This window comes from Herpailurus yagouaroundi, unplaced genomic scaffold, assembly GCF_014898765.1.
Source record: "Herpailurus yagouaroundi ecotype Mexico unplaced genomic scaffold, PumYag 160, whole genome shotgun sequence".
NCBI classification, from domain to species: domain Eukaryota; kingdom Metazoa; phylum Chordata; class Mammalia; order Carnivora; family Felidae; genus Herpailurus; species Herpailurus yagouaroundi.
Window position 1 is genome coordinate 39581629 of NW_024412401.1, and position 20747 is coordinate 39602375.

General features: G+C 46.6%; 1 protein-coding gene across 1 annotated transcript in view; it reads left to right on the forward strand.

The window, feature by feature from the left end:
* The window catches only part of PAPPA (pappalysin 1), a gene marked incomplete at its 5' end in the record, with an annotated part of 243324 nt that overhangs the window by 113207 nt on the left and 109370 nt on the right, over positions 1-20747 (forward strand). Inside the window, one exon of the mRNA XM_040481178.1 lies at positions 650-741. Coding sequence (XP_040337112.1) covers positions 650-741 — 92 coding nt within the window. The remainder of the gene's footprint in view (positions 1-649; positions 742-20747) is intronic.

Genomic DNA, 20747 nt, shown 5'->3' on the forward strand with positions numbered 1-20747 from the left:
AAAAAAAAAAAAAAAAAAAAAAAAAAAACCAAGAGGAGGCACTTCTGTTTCCCAGTAGTATAGTTTCAAGGCCCTTGGAGTTCCTGATGCCATGAAACGACATACCCAATGGAGAGAGCAATACTTCCTGGTGAAAGGAAGACCAGACTCAAGCATGTGACTGGGAAAAAAAAAATCTTTATTTTTAAGTTTATTGGGGGAGAGTTGGGGGGGGGGGTGGGTAAGTTAAGTCATAGTGAAGAATAGCGCTGATATTTCAGAAGCTCAGAAATTTCCTTCAAATCCACCATTTCAAAATGGCAGCAAGATCTTCCAGACACAGAGGAGCAAGTTCTGTTCATTTATTCATTCATCCATTCATCCATTTCTTTCTCCCATCTGACTTAAATAACAAGATCTCAGAGAATGAGTTTGAGGCAGCAACTCTGCTTTGTCATGGGAAGTCCAAAGTTAGGCCAATGTAGTAGGATCTTACAAATTTATATCTTTACACGTCTCATTTTGAAGATGGAGAAATGGAGACTCAGACAGGGCAAGGGATTTGGCCTGAGGCCTCTTGGGATGTTCATGGCCTGGGAGGGGCTCTTCCAGGCCCAGCTGTGGTCCTGAAGCGGCTCTGACAGATTTCTCTTCTGTACCTGGTCTGCAGAAGCCAAGGTGAAGAATGTGATGATATGAATAAGCTCAATGGGGATGGCTGCTCCCTTTTCTGCCGAAAGGAGGACTCCTTCAATTGCATTGGTAAGTCTTCGTCATTTCTTTGGGCTTAGCTGGAGAAGGGGACCGTGCAGAATAGCCACTTCAATAACAGCAGTACTTATGACTAATGGTGATTTACTCCTTTGTATTACAAATATTTGCTGAATGCCTCCTGTGGGCCAGACCTTGTTTTAGACACTGGGGAATACAGCAATGGGAAGCAAACAAAAATGGGCACTTGCACCTGCCCTCACGGAGCTCATGTTCCTATTGGATGACAGCAATGGCTGCTGGCTGGTAACTCTTTTTCAGTCTAGCTTCACCTCATAGCCCTTCTTCTTGCCAGCTCTCCAGGATGGTTATGAGTATAGATTTTTATTAAGGCTTTTTATTCTCATGTTAGAGATGAGAAAAATCAAAAGCCAGAGAAATGATAAAACTTGTCCAGCATCACACGAGTTAGAAGTGATAGAAGACAGAACAGACAGAGCCAGGGCTTGAACCTGATTCTGCCTGATTCTTAAGCACATGCTCAGCTTAGTTTGCTGCACAACCCCCAGCCAAGATCCAGGAACCACTGCGGTCCCCTCTGCACACTCAGAACCTCGAGGAATAGCAGACCAGCCTGTGTTTAGAAAGCAAACGTCCTTTTCCCACCTTCACTGAGTCAGATGGGAAATTTGTTTTCCTCTGGCTTCTCTAGGAGTCTGGCTGTTCTTGTTGTTACAGCCCCACTTGGGAGGCCCCGGCCAGCCCGGGGCTGGTAAACAGTCAGGGGTTGGGGGGCAGGGATGGAATTTTGAGCTGGCTCAGATGAGATCATACTTCCTTTAAGATGCAAATCGATACCTGAAGATCAAAGGTCCCCCGGCTAATCCCCTGGGCTGGAGGTGAAAACTAATCACAATTCATTTGCAAGTACAAAAGACAGAGGTGCTCTATCTGAAGCGGGAAGGGGCAGCTACTGAGGGGATGAAAACATTGGTGGGAAGATTTCTCACTGAAAGGCAATTTTCTAGGAAGACTAAAGGGAAGGAAATGTCATCGGGTCCTCACATTTGCAGTGCATTACAGGGACGCATTTAGACCTGACTTCTCCCTAGAGATTGTGAGCGAGCACTGTGAGCTCTTCACCATATATCGTTCACCCTTATTCCGTTCTCAACGCACATTGATTGAGCACCTGCTGTCTCCCTGGCATCAGGTAGGGGCTCAGCAACACAGTAAGAGGTGTCCCACAGCTTGCCGTGGATGGAAGCCAAGGAAGACATGGAGGAAGGAAAAACGGGAGGAGAATTTCCAGGCAGGACCTTGGGTTTCTAAATGACAGAAGGTTGTTTTCTGTCGATCTGGGTATGGTCCATGGTAAAAACGTGATGTCAGCATAGTGGTATGGTGGAAGGAGCCTGGGCTGAAAATTAAGAAAACCCAAAGTTCTCACTGTGCTGAGAATTTGCTGCCTAACACTGGCCAAGTTGCTTCTCTAGTCTGGGCCTCAGTTTCTCTCCTGTAAACTTGAAAGGATTGAGGTAGGTGGTCTCTAAGGGCCTTACCTGCCCATGACTTGTGTGATTTCCAAGGTGTGTGACTATTTCCCATCCCTATGAGCTATTTGCCTTTGTCGCTATCTTTGCAGCACCCAGCATCACTCTCCAGTCATGCTGGGAAATATCTTCCTATGTTACTCGCACAAAGGTGGCATGTAACTTAAATGCTTCTGGAAGGAAGGCAGGATGTGGTGTGAGGGTTAGATATGGTATCCTAAAAGAGATGCTTGGGTGGCCCTGACACCCACGTTGTAGGTTGTTTCAGCACTGTGTGGCAATAAACAAAAACAGGAAAGCCTCCTTCAGGTAGAAGTGCATCGTCCATGGAAGGGGTCTGCGAGCTACAGTCCATGGGCCAAAACTGGCCCACTGCCTATGTTTGTAAGTAAAGTCTTACTGGAACACGGCATGCTCATTACTTTACGTATTGTCTATGGCTACTTTCTGGCTACAAATTATTGAGCAGTTGCAGCAGATATCCTATGGCCCAAAGAGCCTACAATATTTACTCGTCTGGCCTTTTACAGACCTTTGCTGACCCCTGGCTCATGGATTTGAGGTCTTTGATACTCTTGGTTATTGGAGCCTGGTGCAGAGAGGAGGTGAAAACCAGGCCATGGTTTGCCATATCTAAGAAAAAGAACTGAATTTTAAGTCGACGGGTGGGGCCTGGGAGACTCTTAGAAATAGCACTGGACAGTGAGTCCAGTCTTTGGGTGCCTAACCCCCTCGGGCCCAACTTTCCCACCTATACATTAGCCAGAATGACTGTTTTGGACTAGATCACTGATTTTCACACTATGTTAACTGGGATGTTTAAGAGGAAAGAGATGAGGGTGAGGGAGGTACCAAGAAGGTGAGACTTGGACCCTCATAGATAAAGGTTGATGTGCTGTTGGTGTCTGCTAGGTTCTGAGTCTTGTGCTGGTGATGATGATCTTTAATGAACATCTATTATATACCAAGCACATTTCAAACCCTTATTTTCATAACAATCCTTTTGGTTTTGCTTTTACGAAAGAGAAAGCCCAAGCATGCAGAGGTGAACTAAAGATATGCAGTTCAATGGTAGAATCAGGACTCAACCCCAGAGAGTCTGATCCCAGACTATGGTGAGCTACCTGGAAAAAAAAAAAAAAAAAGTAGCTCTTGGTCTTGTAGGGTTTTCAGGGTAAATGAGGAACACACTGCTGTAGAATAGTTCCTATAGTGAATTAACGAACTGGAATACAAAATTGTCAGTGGTGTGGATAGTGACTCTTAGTTACCTGGTATATTCAGTATGGTTTGTGTTAGAGGAGAGACCTCACCTACACCCTCACCCTCACCCATTAGAATTCCATCATAGAGACTCAATGAGACACAGGACATTCCAGGAATTAGGGAGTGTATCCAGAGATCCCAACTCCCAAGAACTTCATTCCAAGGAGAAGCTCCATGCCTTTGAGTCTAGAAAAACATCTTCCCTTAAGAATAGCCGAAGAATAGAGAGTGAATCTTTGGCTCTCACCAGATCCAACTTATGTGAGTCAGAGAAATGGCAGTGCAGTGTGGGAGGCTTTGCTGAGGTGGACTGGTTTCATCATTATATTGGTCAAGGCAGTGGCCAAGCGAACAGGCCAGAGTGAGACTCACTTGGGCTCTCATACCATGGCTTAGACATGGGACCTTAGCTAAACGTCAGTGTTCTCATCTAGAAAATGGTAAAAGTCATGGGACTCCACTGTGGAAGATGTTTATCAATAATTTGGGATACTTGTTATCTGGATCTCCTTAGATTTAGGAAATAACTCTCCTTGATATAATAATAATGAGGCAGAGCCAGGGCCCTCTATAAAAGTTGAAAATCCCAAAGTCTCTTTCCCCCAGTCCCCTTTGTAGCTTGAGGGTGGGCACAAGCCCTACACTTTCCCTTGGTCAGACACACCAATGTAAGACATTGAATCAGAAGCTAGTGGTAGTAAGACATGGGGACATCACAGAAGCCATTTTGATAAGGATGGCTATACCTCGTATGTTTCCAAAGTACCAGTGACAGCACGTAGCATTAGCACCACAGTGACTCTGTTCTGATGTTTTCACAAGACCAGTCCTGGGACCTAATCTTGAGCTTAGAATTGGGCTTCAGAGCATGCAAGCCTGGCTCTCCAGCCCTCCCAGAGAGTGTTCTAGAACTATCCAATATTCTCTGAATAGATTTTGTTTGCCTGTTTTGCTTAAGTTAGCCAACGTTGGTTTCTGTTGATTGTCACTTAGAATCCTGACTGCAAATTGTTGTCATAAGATACTGTGAAGTTTAACCCCGTTCCTAGCAAGTTGGATGTGTTGGATGCATGTTACTGTGACTTATCTCAGTGTGTGCTTGGGGGGGAGGGGAGGACTATCAACAACCACCACTAGGTGGTATGCCCTGGGTCATGCACCTTTCTTTAGTGTGAACCAATGGGAGAACTCTTACATCCAGATGAGAGATCTAAGAGCTATTATGATCTCTTAACCTGCTCAAGGTACCAGGGCTCATAGAGGTGTGACCCCATGTCAGATTGAGTAGGCAGCCTCCACGTTTTCTTCTCTACCACACTGCCCACCCCATCTGAATGAATGACTTCCTTCTCCCTTCCTTTCTTTCTTCCCTCCCTCCTGTCCTTCTTCCTTACTTTCTTCTTTATTATTATTGTTGTTATTATTATTATTATTATTATTTTTATTTTTATTTTTGTCACCAACCATTTAACAGGGCCAGTGATTTCCCTGGGTTTGGTAACACCAGTGTGAGGGTGGGTGACAGATTTATGGTGGCATTTCCCATTCACTTTTCAGAAGCCCACACATCCGGAAGTATTCCCAAGGTACCAATGTGTTATTATGCAACACCCTGAGACTTCCCTTTCCCGCCCCAGTGCCCTCATCCCCAGGCACATAATACGCTGCTTGTTAAAAGGAACACCACCCACAAGACCTCTTAGGCAATGCAGGCTACATCCCCAGCAATGTGGAAATTATCTTGTCCTCCCCTCCCCCCCTTTTTAAAAACATAACATACACCAGGCCTGAGGCTTCAGTTAAAAAATGTGGTATCGGTAAAATGATAACTCCCCACCCCCAAACAGGCACCGGCTGGAGGCATTGTTCAGCAGCTCCGGGAACACTGTTCCTAAAGCACTGAGTCGTAAACTACAGGCAGGCTGCTGATAAAAGCTGAAGGGGGGGAAGGTGATGGTCAAATTAGACAAACTGTGAAGCATCCCCAAGAGGGGCTCCCCTTAGCGACCCGTCTCAAAGCCAGTGGTGGAAGTGAGCTACCTTCTGAGATGAGGTACACTCCCTTACAGGAGATGCCATTGTGGGAGGGTTCCTCCTGCTCCATTTTGATTTACCTTTTGATTTACCACCCTGCATCCTTCAGGATGGCCGGGCTCACGGATCAGCTTAGATGTAAGGGCCTGGGCCGCAGCTCAGGATCCCAGAGCCTCAGTTTCCCCCTCTGTGACACGAGAGGGATCAAGCTGCGGGCTATTGGGCTTCTTTCCCTGCTTGGCACTGAGGCATCCTCAATGTGTCAGGCATCTATTTAAAGCCTCTGAGGCAGGGCGCCTGGGTTGCTCAGTCGGTTGAGCATCAGACTTCAGCTCAGGTCATGATCTCATGGTTCGAGGGTTCAAGCCCTGCGTCCGGCTCTGTGCTGACAGCTCGGAGCCTGGAGTCTGCTTTGGATTCTGTGTCTCCCTCTCTCTCTCTGTCCCTCCTGCACTCATGCTCTCTCTCTCTCTTTCTGTCTCTGTCTCTGTCTCTCAAAAATAAGTAAACGTTAATAAATAGTAATAACAAAATAAAGCCTCCAAGGCTTCAAATCCTGCTTGAGGCCGATATACAGTTAGGAAAACAAAGCAAATGGCCCCCCATGTTGTCATTCCCTGACATACACACATGCCCTGTGTATCTCTTTTTCTCAATTCTTCATAATTCCTCTCTCCCCACCATTCCCTGCCATTAGCATGACGTTGTCTCTGGTCCCTGACATAGCATCTCCAGCCCTGTCCCAGGGCCAGTAACTCAATTATCTGTGAGGCAGCTGAGGGGGAGGAGGGGAGATCAATCCTCCTACCCACCAGTCCCTGGGAGGGGCGGGGGTCACAGAGCCTTGTGGCCCCTCTGTCAGGCTGCCCTGGCCTGCTCTGAGCCAAGGCGAGAAAGGAAAACAAGAAGATGAATCGCCATGTCTTCTTGGTGGATGTTCTGATGAGACTTTAGAACAACAGTGACTAAAAAGAAAAACAGCATCTGGTTGGGGAGGGGGGGGGAGTAGGAATGGACGGGGGAGGGAGAATGGGCTCTGCTGGGAGTTGCATTTATTATTATTTTTCTTTCTAACAAAGTGAAATCATAAGACGATCTACCTCTCACCTTACAAAAAAATGAAAATCAGAAAAACAAAATAAACCTTCTCCTGGATGCGTGTAGACTTCAGACTTCCCTCTGTGGGAAACATAGTAGCTTTCACCGAAATACCTTCCTGAAATAAAGCATCCTGTCCCTGGACTTGAAGACAGGCCATCACAAGAAGAGAAGAGAAATATTAGCAGTAGTTGCAGTGCTGGTGGGGAAGGTGGTGACCGTCAGCTAGGCTGGGTGGCATGCTTGGGCTGGCATAATGACACACGACACAGTGATAGGTAAGAACAGAGATGCTGGGGGCGCCTGGGTGACTCAGTTGGTTGAGCGCCCGACTCTTGATTTCAGCTCAGGTCATGATCCCAGGGTCGTGGGATTGACTGAGCCCTGCGTCAGGCTCTGTGATGAGCTCGGAGCCTGCTGAAGATCCTTTCTCTCTTCCTCTGCTCCTCTTCCCTGCTTGCTCGCTCTCTCTCTCTCAAAATTCTTTAATATTTATTTATGTTTGAGAGAGAGAGAGAGAGAGAGAGAGAGAGAGAGGAGAAGCAGAGAGAGACAGACACAGAATCCGAAGCAGGCTCCAGGCTCTGAGCTGTCAGCACAGAGCCCGATGTGGGCCTTGAACTCACGAGCTGTGAGATCATGACCTGAGCTGAAGTAGGACGCTTAACTGACTGAGCCACCCAGGGGCCTTCTCTCTCTCTCAAATTAAAACACAAAACAACACAAAACAAACCCAACATTGATTATGGGTGACAAGCCTGGCCCAGGCACTTGTAACCCAGGCCTCAGTTTTCTCAGCAGTAAAATGGGTTAGTAGTAGATCCTACCTGTTAACAGTTATTGCAAGGGTGACACAAAGTTATACATGTAAAGTGTGTTTTAAAGCAGTGACACCTGGTGAGTGTTACATGTGCATTTGCTGCTACTGTATTATTACTGTTATTAATACCAAAAATTCAGAAGTTGTATCAATCCACCCAGGAATCCTGTAAGATAAATGTTATTAGCCCACTTTCCTAGAGGACATCATCTGAGATTCAGAGAGGTTAAGTAACTTGTCCAAAATCCCACAGCTAGAAATAGCAGAAGTGTGGTTCACAGTCCCTGGGCAGCATCTACACACTGAACCGTGAAGTCGCTTCATTTAGTAGGCACCCAGCTGTACCAGCTTCTGTGTTAAGAATGTGTTTTTCAAATGACTTCATATTTCCCCAGCAAGTCTTCTGCACAGACTAATATTGCCCATTCTGCTGATGAGGAGACTGAGGTGCTGAGAGTTTCAGTGGCTTGTCCTAAGTCATACAGCCAGGGAGATCAGAAAAAGTGACTTCAAGACCCCATCTGCCTGCCTCTAAAGACCATGTCCAGTATCCAGATGAACTCCCCCAAACCAGCACACAGCTTCTCTTTTCCACTCTTTCTGTTTTGGTGCCCTTGGCTCACAGCAGGAATGAAAGTGAACGCATAGGTCCTTCTGTTCTTTTCTCATGAGTCATGAAAGCTACAACTTTCAGTTATTATCACCCTATAAACATTCCACTGCATAAACCCATGCCCCCAACATAGGGCCCTCCTGTGTTTCGGGCTGTATTTTCATTTTTAACAGCTCACCCTCCATTGACAGTAGCCACATTGTTTTTTAGCTTAGGAGGACTTTTGACACTTAATCCTGTTGTCATGGCAATCTGGTAGTGACAAGAGGTGCCTGAGTTCAAACGTCTCTCTGTTGTAATTACTACCTGGGTCATCCTGGGCTCCTCCCATCCTCTCTCAGAGTCTCCGTGTCCTCTCTGGAAAACGGGCATAATTATAACCCCACAGTTCTGTTTAGAGGAAGATGGGCATAATGTCTGTAGGGTGTTTAGCACAATGCATGGCAGTTAGCGGATGTTCCACGATGTCAGTGAATGCCACTTCCCCTTCCTCACTCCCATGTCAGTTGTGACGGATACAAAGGCCTCCAGTCCATCCCGGGCAAAAGTGGTCCTGAGCCTGATCTGCCGGAAAAATGCGGAGGTCCCTTGTACAAAGTGATCGAACCCCCTTGATCTCAGCTTCCCCAGCTATCAGGTGATGGGGTGAGCTAGATGAGCTCCCAGGGCCCTTTCAACTCTGACTTCCAGAATTTAAATCCCAGATCATTATTGTTTTTAAACTGTGCATTTTAAAAGAAATGAGGGCTTGGGGAGGAGAAAGGAATTCCTTTAACCCACAGGGTCAAAGGGGGTCACTGAGGGGACAAAGGAGCAGGAAAGGGAGGCGATGGGGCGGAAGGCTGCCGAGAGGGGCAGGACCAAAGATCTGAAGTCCTCAACCGGGAGGTCTGATGGATGCATTCAAACACCCCGAGTCGAGTCAGCACCGGTTAGGATCAAGCTTGCCATCCAGCCTCAGACCTCAGCTTGCCACCTCCTTCGGAAACCCGGGAGGCCTACCCCACAGAGAGGCCAGGCTGGAATGAAAAGAAACAGGAGGCTGTGAGGCCAGAAGGGAGGAATTCTAGCCCTCAGCCCAGGTCGGCTTCCTGGCTCGCAGGGAGGGGTCAGGCTCAGAAGGACTTGGAGCTTGCCTGAATTTGAGGAATCAAGACCACACTTTGATGTGTGCCTTTGAAAGGCAGCCTGACTCCAAGGCAGGTGAATCTGGGTAGCCAAGAACAAGGGCTTCTTTATGGCATTTAAAGTGACCAGAGACCAGCCTGCACGTACATGCGCCTTGCTGCGCATCAGTGCGGTTGTGACTGAGGTAGCTGGGGAGACAGAGAGGCCTGGGGGGCCAGGTGTCGGGGAATTTTCCTAGCTGCTGGCTCCCTGCTCTTTCTTGGGGACCATGTTGTGTTGGAAGAGACATTTAATATTCATGAGCTGTGATCTCCACTTGAAGGGAGTGCCCTGGGGGAAATTGAAATATTAAGCAAGTGAGGGATATAGACCTAATTGTATCCTCCTTTTCTTTTTGGACAGAGAAATAATGTGCCTAAAATAAAATGATGGATGGGCAGCCGGGATTGTGTGAAAAGCCCGGTGTTGCAGCCTGCAGAATAAAACAGCTAACATAGGCAGTCAGAACCAGGCAGAAGATGGGGCCAGCTGGCTGCTGGGTCACTTTGTGTCATTCATTCGCACGTTTCTTGACGCCTGCTGTGTGCCCAGCCCGGTGCTAGCTGCAGGAAGACAAGGAAGCAGTGGCAAGGCAGGCCAGGGAAACGACCCAAAGAAGTATCTGAATGTGATTGTTGAAAATGCCAGTCGGTGGATGTACTTAGAGGTGTGTAAGTGGAGGGCCTCCTTTGCACTGAGGAGTCAGGGACGGCTTCCTTGAGGACACCTACATTTAAGCTCGGACCGGAAGGTCAAAGAAGTGGACAAATTAAGGAGATGTGGAGCAGGGTGACGGGGTAAGGAGTGTAGGAAGCTCAGACTATCAAATCCTCAAGGCAGGAGACAACTTGAGAGGGTGCCACAGAAAGGCAGCACAGCCAGAAGGCAGTGAAGGAGGGGATGAGGCTGATACCTTGCGAGCTCCGATCATTGAGGTCCCTGTAGACCTCAGTGGGGCTGCTGCCCCTGGTGTGATGTTCTGTGCCAAGCCCTGCACGAGGCACCAGAGGCTTGCGTGTCTATGCATGTTTGGACTGGTCAGGGGTCAGCCAACCTCTGCCCTTGGCCAGACTCCCATCTGCTGCCCGTTTATGGGTACGTGCAGTTTCATTGAAACCCATTTATGTTACTTGATGTAGGTGTTTGCCAGTACAAAGACAGAGTTGAGTAGCTCCAGCAGAGACCTTGTAGGGCCCACGGAGCCACACTATTTCCTGTCTGGCCCTGTACAAAAAAAGTTGCCAACCAACCACTGGCATAGATGGGTGACTATACAGGTGGGTAAGAAAACAGCCATTTAGGGAGATCAAGGAGCGTGAGAGATGAAGAGATGAAGGTATGGCCTTATCCATCTTGCTCTTGGGCCTGTAGAAGTGTAGCTGTAATTGTCTTGACTCCCCTCAACATTTTCCCAATACACATTGGGCTCCCTTGCCCTTCATGGAAGAAGTTATCCTGTCCAGCCCTGTGTCCCCAGCACTCAGCTGGAGCCGGTCACTAACTGACTCTGTGGCAGAAAAGAGTGGCCAGTGGAGCCCAAAGTGCTCACCGCCTAAAGGCGGACAGAGTCATGGATCCTCCCGGGGCTGCGCAAGGGAGTAGTGTATTGATATTTATGGAGAACCTACTACGTGGTCTCATTTCAAACCCATGGCAGCTCCTGGCAACCAGGCATTATTATCACCACTTTCCAGATGACACAACAGAGCCCCCAACTGTTTAAGTGACTTTTGAGAAAGTGGCCCTCATTCAATGAGTATTTATTGAGCTGGAAAACCACCACGAGGGGAAACAAACCTTCGGGAGTACTGCATCCCACACTAGCACAGGGCACGTGGCCTCCCGTCTTGATTTCCACGAGGCTGCAGGAAGGCAGGGACCATTACTCCCCTTTTACACAAGGAGAAATTGAGGCTCAGGGAGATGAAGTGACCTGTCCAAAGCAGGTGGTTATTAAACAGCAAAGCTGGGATTTGAACCAACATCCACCCAGCTCCACAAGGAGGAGAGCTGGTGGCCTCCTCCCATACACCAGACTTTCAGAACAAGTAGGAGTGGTAAGATATGTTTGTATAATTCCAGTCTTCTTCTATTTCATCATCCCAGACAATAGACATTACAGTAGAAATAGCTCATGATTAATTTGATTAATTTCATTAATTGAATGCTTTTTCTCTATTAACTCCTTTGATTAATTGCATTGACCCTATGTGGTAGTTTTAATATGATGGTAAGATGTCTGGATAAGAAAAAAGCACAGAGATGTTAAGTAATTTACTCAAGGCTTCCAGTAAGGGATTCCCGCCCTGGAAGTCTGGCTCTTAAGCCCGCAGGCTGAACGATTAATTTACACTACCTCTTGATCATTAAGGTTATCTAATAAAATGTGTCCTCTCAAGAGCTGAACAGGCTGCCTGCAAACAGATAATGAGAAGGGGAAACAATATGCAGAGGAAAGGAGTCTTCACTTAACAAAAGGATCCCAGGGTCTCTTTAAGAAACACTGTCTGAAGTGTTTGTTTACAGATCATTAAATACTTAACAGAGGGAGAAACTAAAAGAGACTTTCTCTTGGCTGCTACTGATTAAGTACCAAGAAGAACTGAAGATAAGGCAAATCTGAGATGATGATAATTTTTAAGGGATTGGGTTTTCAATTCCATTTGCCAAACAGAAAGATAAAATGTTCCACGCCCCTTGTCTACAGCCCTGTTCACCAGGGCTGAAGTTGGCTTCTCTCCCTCCAAGGCACAGCCACAGGGTCATGCAAAGACAGCTGGGAGCAAATGTGACCAGCCTCACCCTAGTTTTTGTCTCTATTAAGCGCCTGCTCCATGCAAAGCTCTATGTTAGGTAGGCTGCAGATAGGAGGGACAAGTGGCAGCAGAAATTCTTGATTGGAGGACCTCAGAAGACTTTGTCATTAAGGATGTGTGGTGGGAGGTGAACGCAGGAGGAATTGCAAAGCCCTGGACTGGGGTGGGGGGGGTGGTGAGTCTCACCACTTCCTGGGCACCTGGGCTCAGTTAGAGCAGGTGTAGAGCTCTGCTGCTACAAAGGTCCAGAATGAGGTTTCTTTTGGTGGGGGGTGGGGGGTACCGTGAGTAAACTGGTTCCAAAGAAAGCTTTGGGGAAGTCACAAGATGAGTGGGTGTCTGAGTGTGATCCTGCATCAAGGAACAGTTTCTGGGCGGAAGCGTGACGCGGTGTTGTAAGATCAGTCTCCCCTCGCTGGGATGCTCTTCAAGGGCCCACGAAGTACTTCTCTTGGCAAAGTGATCTGAAGAGAAATCAGAGTGATTTTTGGCTTTCAACACCAGTCAGAAACCCAGCCCACATCATCCATAAGCTTGAACTATACTTTCAACTGCCTTTGGCAGGGCTGGTACATGTCCTGGCTGGAGCTGGTCCATGAGTTCAGGAGTCCAGAACTACGCATATAACTTGAGTTCAGCCTCATTACCCACGAGAGGGTCACACAAGCATCTTAAACCCCTCTACTTCCCCATTTGTCTTTGTGCCTTTTGCCAAGAAAACTCCTGAATGGAGAGAGAGAGAGACAAAGACACACACACACACACACACACACACACACACACACACACGGGGGGTGGGGGGGAGAGAGAGAGAGAGAGAAGCCAATTGACCTGGCCCAAAAGAGGGAAGGAGGGAGGGAGGGAGGGAGAGAGAGAGAGAGAGAGAGAGAGGCGCACAGATACGAGGAGAGAGAGAGAGAGAGAGAGAGAGAGAGAGAGAGAGAGAGAAGCCAATTGACCTGACCTGAAAGAGAGGGGAGCGGGGAGAGAGAGGGGAACAAAGAGACACCAATTGACCTGATCCAAAAGCACAGGGGACCACTTCTCTGCTCTGGGCTAAGTCCACCAAATATCTTTTTCCATCTGTGAAATGGGAGTGCTGTTCTTTACTTCACAGGGTAGCTATTTCATTTCTTTATGAATTTACTCATCACCGATCTGTTGAGCGCCCCTTACATATGAGGTCCATACTAGGCACTAGAGATGGCCAAACCTGCTGCGCTTGGGATGGTTGGTTCCTGTCCTTCAGAAAGTGTTCAGTAAATATCGGTTATTATTGCTATTAATAATCTAGTTCTTACAACTAGCAAATGCCCTGTCCCTGAAAGGGATCAAGCAGAAACTTAAGAATCTTTACTCAGAAAAGCCGTGAGCGGGATTCTATTAAATATCTTGATTGCACAGACATATTTCAGTGTGTTTCTCCCTTAATTTATCCGGCTCTTTCTTGAAATTTTGAAACTTCCAGGACCTCTGAAGTATACCCTTTTCCAGTTTTTCCTAACCCCTCTGGCCATCCCTACACAGGCCTTTCTGCCCACCCCTTGAACTATTAGAGCTCTCCAAAGTCCCAGAAGGAGCTTTTCTGGTGCTACCCTCTCTCCCCAAGCTCATCATTCAACAACAAAGACCCCCAAATCTCCATCTTCAGTCTGGGCTTTTCTCTTGACCTGTGCATGGACTTGTATCCCTGGTTGCTCTAATGGGATGCCCCAAAGGCACTCAAACTCAACCCATCTGATAGCAAGCGGACACATTTCCTCCCCAGACTGGCTGCAGCTCCTGTTTTTCTCAATCTCCACTGGTGGTGCCACTGGCAAACCAGACATTTAAGCTAGAAGCTTAGGAAACATCCTTCACTCTTCCCTCTCAGTCATTCCCCACATCCAGACAATCGCCATCCCACCCATTTTACTTTGAAAACAAACCCCTTCCCAAATTAGTCCCTCCTCCCTCTCCCTGAGTTTGTTGCTCTGCCTGAGTCCCTTGCTCTACCTGAGTCCCCTGCAGTTCCTGCCCAGACTTTTGCAAGAGAACACGAACGGGTCCCAGGATCCCCCTCTAGGCTTGCCCTTGCCCACCCTCTCCCATGTAGTGAGAGCAAGCTTCCTAAAAGGCAAACATTTTGCCACTCTACATCTGAAGTACCAGGTGGCTCCCCATTACCCTGGAGATGAATCTAAATCCCTTCTTGTGGCTTTCAAGGTCTGAACCGGGCATTTACGCTTCATGTTCCAACATCTTTTGTGCTTTACCTACTAGGCTGTTTCCAGCTTCCATCCATGTGCTTACAGAGGGCCTCTTCCTGGGATGTATCCCCACCCCCAGTCCTAGGACCTCTCAGAGATTCAGCCCCCGCCCCTTACCTCCCAAGGGAAGCCCTGGGGGCTGTGTGCTTGGTGTTGGGAGTCCCTCCCCTGTGCTCCCACAGCATCTTGTACCTCAGGACAAAATGCTGTGCAGCTCTTACCACACACTGAGCTCCGGGAGCTTGAGATCCTGCGTCATTCATCGGACTCCCCAGAATTCAGTCCCAGACCTGGCAAATAATTGGCGGCTCAGTAAATACAGAATAAATGAGTGAAGGAAGGATGTGTTTCTTAAGAACAGTTTTATTTTTCAGGCAGCAAAGTGTGGTAGTGCGTTGTTGGTCTTCAGAGGCAGGCAAACCCCAGGGTGAATCACAGGCTTTTTTTTCTGCATTCTCGGGGGCCTCTCTGGCAGGATGTCTTTCCTGTGGTGGTTTTGTGCCCAAGCTCTGGAGCTGAGTGGCTAGTGTTCAAGTCCCACTTCTGCCACAAAAGGGGAATGGGAGCTACTTTAGTTTCCTCATCTATAAAAGGACCACATTACAGTATTGACACGCCACAGAGCTGCAAAGCACTATACAAATGTTAACCAGAATGTTCTTTGGAGCCCCATTTTACCTCAGTATAAAGGAGAGAGGAGCTCAGTGGTAACCCTCCTTCTCTGTCTCCATGCTGGCCATGGCCTTAACTCTTTGACAAGGTCCAAACATTTTAGAACCTTAGCAGAAGGGATGGGCAGGTCCAGGGGCTTTGGTGGGCACTTAGGTTCCCCCCACAGGACGGTCAGATAACCCCAAACTGAGCTCCTTTTCAAAGCTCAGGCCCCAGCTCTGCCAGCTTCCTTTTCGGAAGGGAGCCTAATTCACCAGTAGCTGGAAAGGACTGCAGGTAGGCCACCCCCCAGGCAGCGAATTCAAAAGGAAGTGGATAGCTGTGTAAATAGCGGCTTTAAGGGGGCATTTAAGCCAGTGTTCTTTGTTAAGGAAATTGATGGCTTTGTAAGCTTGGCCTCTGAAGGCTGTACTTGAGTTGAAGGCTCCCCATCTGTCCTCGTAAATTCCCTAATGGACTGTGGGCCCGGAGGCTGGGCCCTGTGTGTTCAATCACCTGCCAACGAAAGTCGGATTCCACTTTAAAAAAATTAAAAAGGTTTAACCAAAACGTAAGTGATTGAGCCCGTGCAGTTTAACTGGCACAGAATAGCAGAGACGGATTGCTTCCCTTAGGGAAAGGGAGGCTTCCTGGTCCTTCACGGAATCTTTTTTTTTTTTTTTTTTTCACGCTGGATGCCACGCCAGGTGCCTTCCATACAGCTTCTAGGTTCATCCTCCTAACATCTGGGAAAATACTCGTTATTACACGGATTAGCCCAAGAGGAAACCGGGACGCAGAGGTGAAGTGTGCTGTTCATGGACACCCAGCTCCTGAAGTATAGTGCAGGGGCGTGACCACAGCTCTGTCAGACCCCTGGGCCTCCAGTAACACAGAATGGCAGGGCATCTCGGACAGAATCAGATTCGCTTGTCTCTTTAGATCCCTCTCAGTGTCCACTTCCACACATAAGACGTGAACTGGGCAGCATGGGCGGACGGAGGGGCATGGATTGTGGAATCCAACTAGTCAGGATTGGATTCTTGCTTCTACAGCTTGTGAAACCTTATGTGAAGCTAATGACTTACCCTCTTGATGCATGAATTTCCTTGTCTGTTAAATGGGGATAATAGCAACACCAGACAAACCCATAGGGCTCTTCTAGGATTAAATGACATTACATATTGGAAAACATTTAACATAGTGCCTGGCACTTACCAAGCCATCTGATTATTCATTTGGCAAATACGCTTACTACCTGGTAGCTAAAATTTTAATTAGAGAGGTAGAGGATGCCCTGGGAAGACATAGAGAGGGGCAGGCGACCCCCACCACCCCCACCCCCCGCCTGGAGTGGAGTGCCAGAGAGATTTTGCAGAGGAGTGAGTGGTCACATAATGGCTAAAGATGAGTGGAGACTAGACAGAGGCAAAGCGGTGCTGGAAATTGGGGGGAATGTGGTCCATTTTGGAAGCAGCCACTTTGAGCCTGTCTGAGCTGAGACTGGGGTACACTAGAGAAGAAAGAGAAGGCTGCAGAAGCAGGCAGGGGCCAGATTATGCCTTGTCAATGATCATCAAACCTCCGTCGGAAAATGTTGACTGAATACCAGTGTCTTCTGAGGCAGCCAATTTCACTTTCAGACCAGCTGCAGTTTGTTAGAGGAATTTTATGCCGTGTCCCCCCTGAGACTTCTCTTCTTGAAGTTAAACATCTTCATACATAGGAATATTGCTCAGTGATGGTACCTGCCTTGGGCCCCATTCTCTGACAATATGTAGGGTCCTCAGTGGCCCCAAACTGGTCTGCCCAGTCATCTGGGAACCACAGGGAGCTTCTCTGAGCTCTGTTCTGGAACCTACAGCCAGTCATGCAGTCTGCAATTACATGTCTTATTTGGGCAATCCCCTTCTCCAGTTAGTAGAAATTGATGTCGGAGCGACCACTACTCCTTAGAATGTTTTCTGTGCGTGAGTAATTATGCTGACCCTTATCATTTCTGATAAAAACAAAAAAAAACAAAACAAAACAGGTTTTGATGGATATTTTTAAATGTTCCGGGTGAAAATTTGGGACTAATTTCCCCTGCCCCTCCTTCCTTCTTCCCTTCCCTTCCTTCCTGCCTTCCTTCCTTCCCTCCCCTCTTTTTATCCTTATTGGGAGAAGAGAGAGGCGTATATATACATTACTGTAACAACAAAATGCAGTTCACCAATACGAATCAAAGAACATACAGATTCAAATTAACATAAAATCCTCTTTCAAGGGCAGAAGAGGAGCCCACCCATCATGGAAGGTAAAGAAAACTTACCCGAGTACGTTTCTGCCCCTTGAGTTGGCTTCTGCCCTTTAGAGCAGTGTGGCGCATCTCACCAACTTGGAGGTGGAGGCCTCTGTGGCTTGAATGGCTCATCTTTTGGACTTATCTGAACCATATGGCAGGAGGATGGTCTTCGAAGCGGGCCAAACCAATCAGGGCTCTGGTGGGAGGGATCCATTTTGACACTCCAATTTCTTACATGGGAACCCCACCAAGAACCCAGCATACTGCGGTCACCTTAGTCACGATCAGCTGTGCCAGACTGGGGTGACTGGCTTGGTTTTCATGTGGTGCCCTGATTCATCCTCAATTCCTTGGCTACCGTTATTTAACATAGCATCCACTTGCCCAGAAGTCTCTCTTCTCTGGAAACGTGAGGATGCCCTAAGATTGGTAAGCTGTTTATTTTACGGACTTGAAGGATACGCGTGTGTGCCCATACTGACTTTTGTTTGGATGCGTTGTTTTCTCTTTATACACACCTATTTCTCACAGACCAGTTTCTTTTTGAAATCACAGCTTCCCAATATTTATATAATGAGCCTTAATTAGCCAACCCAAACCCTTCGCCTATAGCAATTAACTGTACAGCATTCAGTGAGTCACTTAACCTTTCTGATTCTTAGTTGCCACATTTGCAAAAGGAGGCACGTGGACTAGATAATTTCTAGAGATCCTTGTGGTACTACACAGTCATGCGTTCAGCAGTATTAACTGATTGTCTTCTGTGCTCTGGAATTTGAAATGTAGTCTCGGGCAAAACAGCCTATGTTTCTGCTCCCAAAGAGCCGCCATTCTATCCAGAGAGAATGCAGTAACCAAGTAAACTTTTTTTTTTTTTCCTGTGTATTTATGTATTTATTTTGAGGGCAGGGGAGAGAGAATGCTCACAAACAGGCAGGGTGGGGGCAGAGAGAGGAGAGAGAGAATCCCAAGCAGGCTGCACACCGTCAGTACAGAGCACAACATGGGGCTTGATCTCACAACTGTGAGATCGTGACCTGAACTGGAGTCAAGAGTCGGAGGCCTGACCGAGCCACCCAGGCTCTCCAAGTAAACTTTTGAAGCAACGAATGCTCTGTGGAAAGTGAAATCGAATAGTGGGATAGCCTGCAGACACTGGAGCGGAGGCAGCATGGTTAGAAAAGGCCTCACAGAGCAGGTGACATGAAGCTAAGGCTAAGACAGTGAGTCGAGAAAGCCACCTGATGATTTGGGAGATGAGCTCCAGATTGTATCTGTGTTAAGAAAATGTGAAAACAATCACGTGTCTGAGTGTTTGTCATAATATCTGATCATTACAACCACTTTCTAAAATGGGTAGGAATGGACGCCTGGGTGGCTCAGTCGGTTAAGCATCTGACTTCAGCTCAGGTCATCGTCTGGCAGTTCACGAGTTTGAGTCCCGCATCATTGCTCTCTGTTGTCAACTTGGAGCCTGCTTCAGGTTCTTTGTGCCCCTCTCCCGCCTTTACTCTCTCTGTCTCTCTCACCCTCTCTCTCTCTCTCTCTCTCTCTCGCTCGCTCGCTCAAAAATAAATGGACATTAAAGATACTAATTGACACAAAGATACTTATTGACACAAAGACCAAAACCCAGAATGATGATTCTGTGTTACTGGTACCGAAGAGTAAGTTAGTGACAGAGGTGAGCTTCCAATTTTGATTTCCTGTTCTGTTTGCTGTAGTCCTGTCCTGTTTCTCAGAATGGTTTCAACTGTACCATTCTCTGTTTTCATTTTGCTAACATTTCCCCATCTTCAGACTGCAAACCTGGTTTAATGATTAAAGGGGGGAAAATCAAGAACTAAATACTTGATCAGAATGACTCAGTTGAGGGGGATCATAAAGCTACTTGATGTAACTCTCTTACTCTGTCGAAGCGAAATCACAGCCCAGAGAGGGAAATGAGAGAGCATCTCTTCTAGACTCACATTCTCTTGATCAAGCTGATGATTTTGAGAAAGGGTCCCATTCTTGTTTGTTTGTTTCTTTTTCTTTCTTTCTTTCTTTCTTTCTTTCTTTCTTTCTTTCTTTCTTTCTTTCTTTCTTTCTTTCTTTCTCTTTCTTTCTTTCTTTCTTTCTTTCTTTCTTTCTTTCTTTCTCTCTTTCTTTCTTTCTTTCCTACTTTTTCACTTATTTATTTTTGGTGTGGGGTGACGAGATCACATAACAACCACTGGCACTTTGTTACCGTCATCACCCTTTTGTATCACTTTTGTCCATTCTCTGCATATGAATGCTTCAGATTGCTTTTCTCCATTTATTATTAGCTTATGTTATCCAAAACAAATTTCATTCTGTTATTTCCTGCTCATACTTTTAAAGGCCTTTGCGTCCTGGGGTATCACTCTCCCTCCTGACTGTGCTTAGAATGCCTGCTTATTTTGTGGCCACTACATAATTCATTGTGGGACTGAATTTTACTTCCTCTCCCATATCATGAGATAGCATTGGAACCCAAAAGAGACCCACCCAGCTGAAAATCTTTCAGGGCTTTGAGCATCCTGCTCTATTGAATGCCTTCTCACTTATTAGGATCACTATCTTTGTTTACGATCTCTTTAGGCCATTCAAATAACTATAGCAAATTCAAGGTGATGTAAATGTATCTTCAAGTTCCAATTCATAAGACCATCACATCTCTTTATTAAATTTCAGCCCAGTATGCACCACCTTTTCCATCCAGATGTTCCATTTCTTTGCAAATTCAGTTAAGAAAGAAAATAAAATAATATTTAGGACAGATGGTGAGGCAGAATGTCTCATGGGGGAAAAAATATTATGGGCTGCTTTAGATGGAATTGGATTTTTTTCTTCCCAATGTGTGCTTGGATTTATAATATGATCTCATTCTAATTAATATTTTCATAAAAATCTTTCTTTAGTATAATCTACTGAAGCAGATTCAAGTCAGGTTTGAGGTCCCTTCAATACAATCAGTAACAGAGATTCTAAAACTCCAAAAAGACTCATCATTTACCGAGCATCTGCTATTAGAATGGCATTGTTCTAAGAATTAGAGATGTAAATAGAAGTAACACTGGATGCAGCTCAGAAATGTCTCACAGTCCAAGAGCTGTACGTATTCACTCATTCATTCACTCATTCATTTTTTCTCAAATGTTAGTTACATAATAGAGTGAGGCAGTTTTCCTGGTCCTAAAGAAAGATGTGCATGTTGAAGTGTGCTTCCATGAAACCTATGTCACATGGGGCAGGTGGTGAAGAAACAATAATAAATCAAATTTGTTTTTAGATCGTGAATAATAGTATGAAGGAAATAAAGCAAGATGGTATATATGCTCTAATGGGGATGGAGGAATGAGATGTGGCAGCGATGGAACAAAAGTGGAGCTTTTTGGAGTATCCCAAGATGAAAGAATGTACAGGATGTGCTCAGGGACTTTATGTGGGGTTGGAGGGTGGGCTGAAAAAATGGGAGAGATGACTCAGTTTTGGTCTGGCCA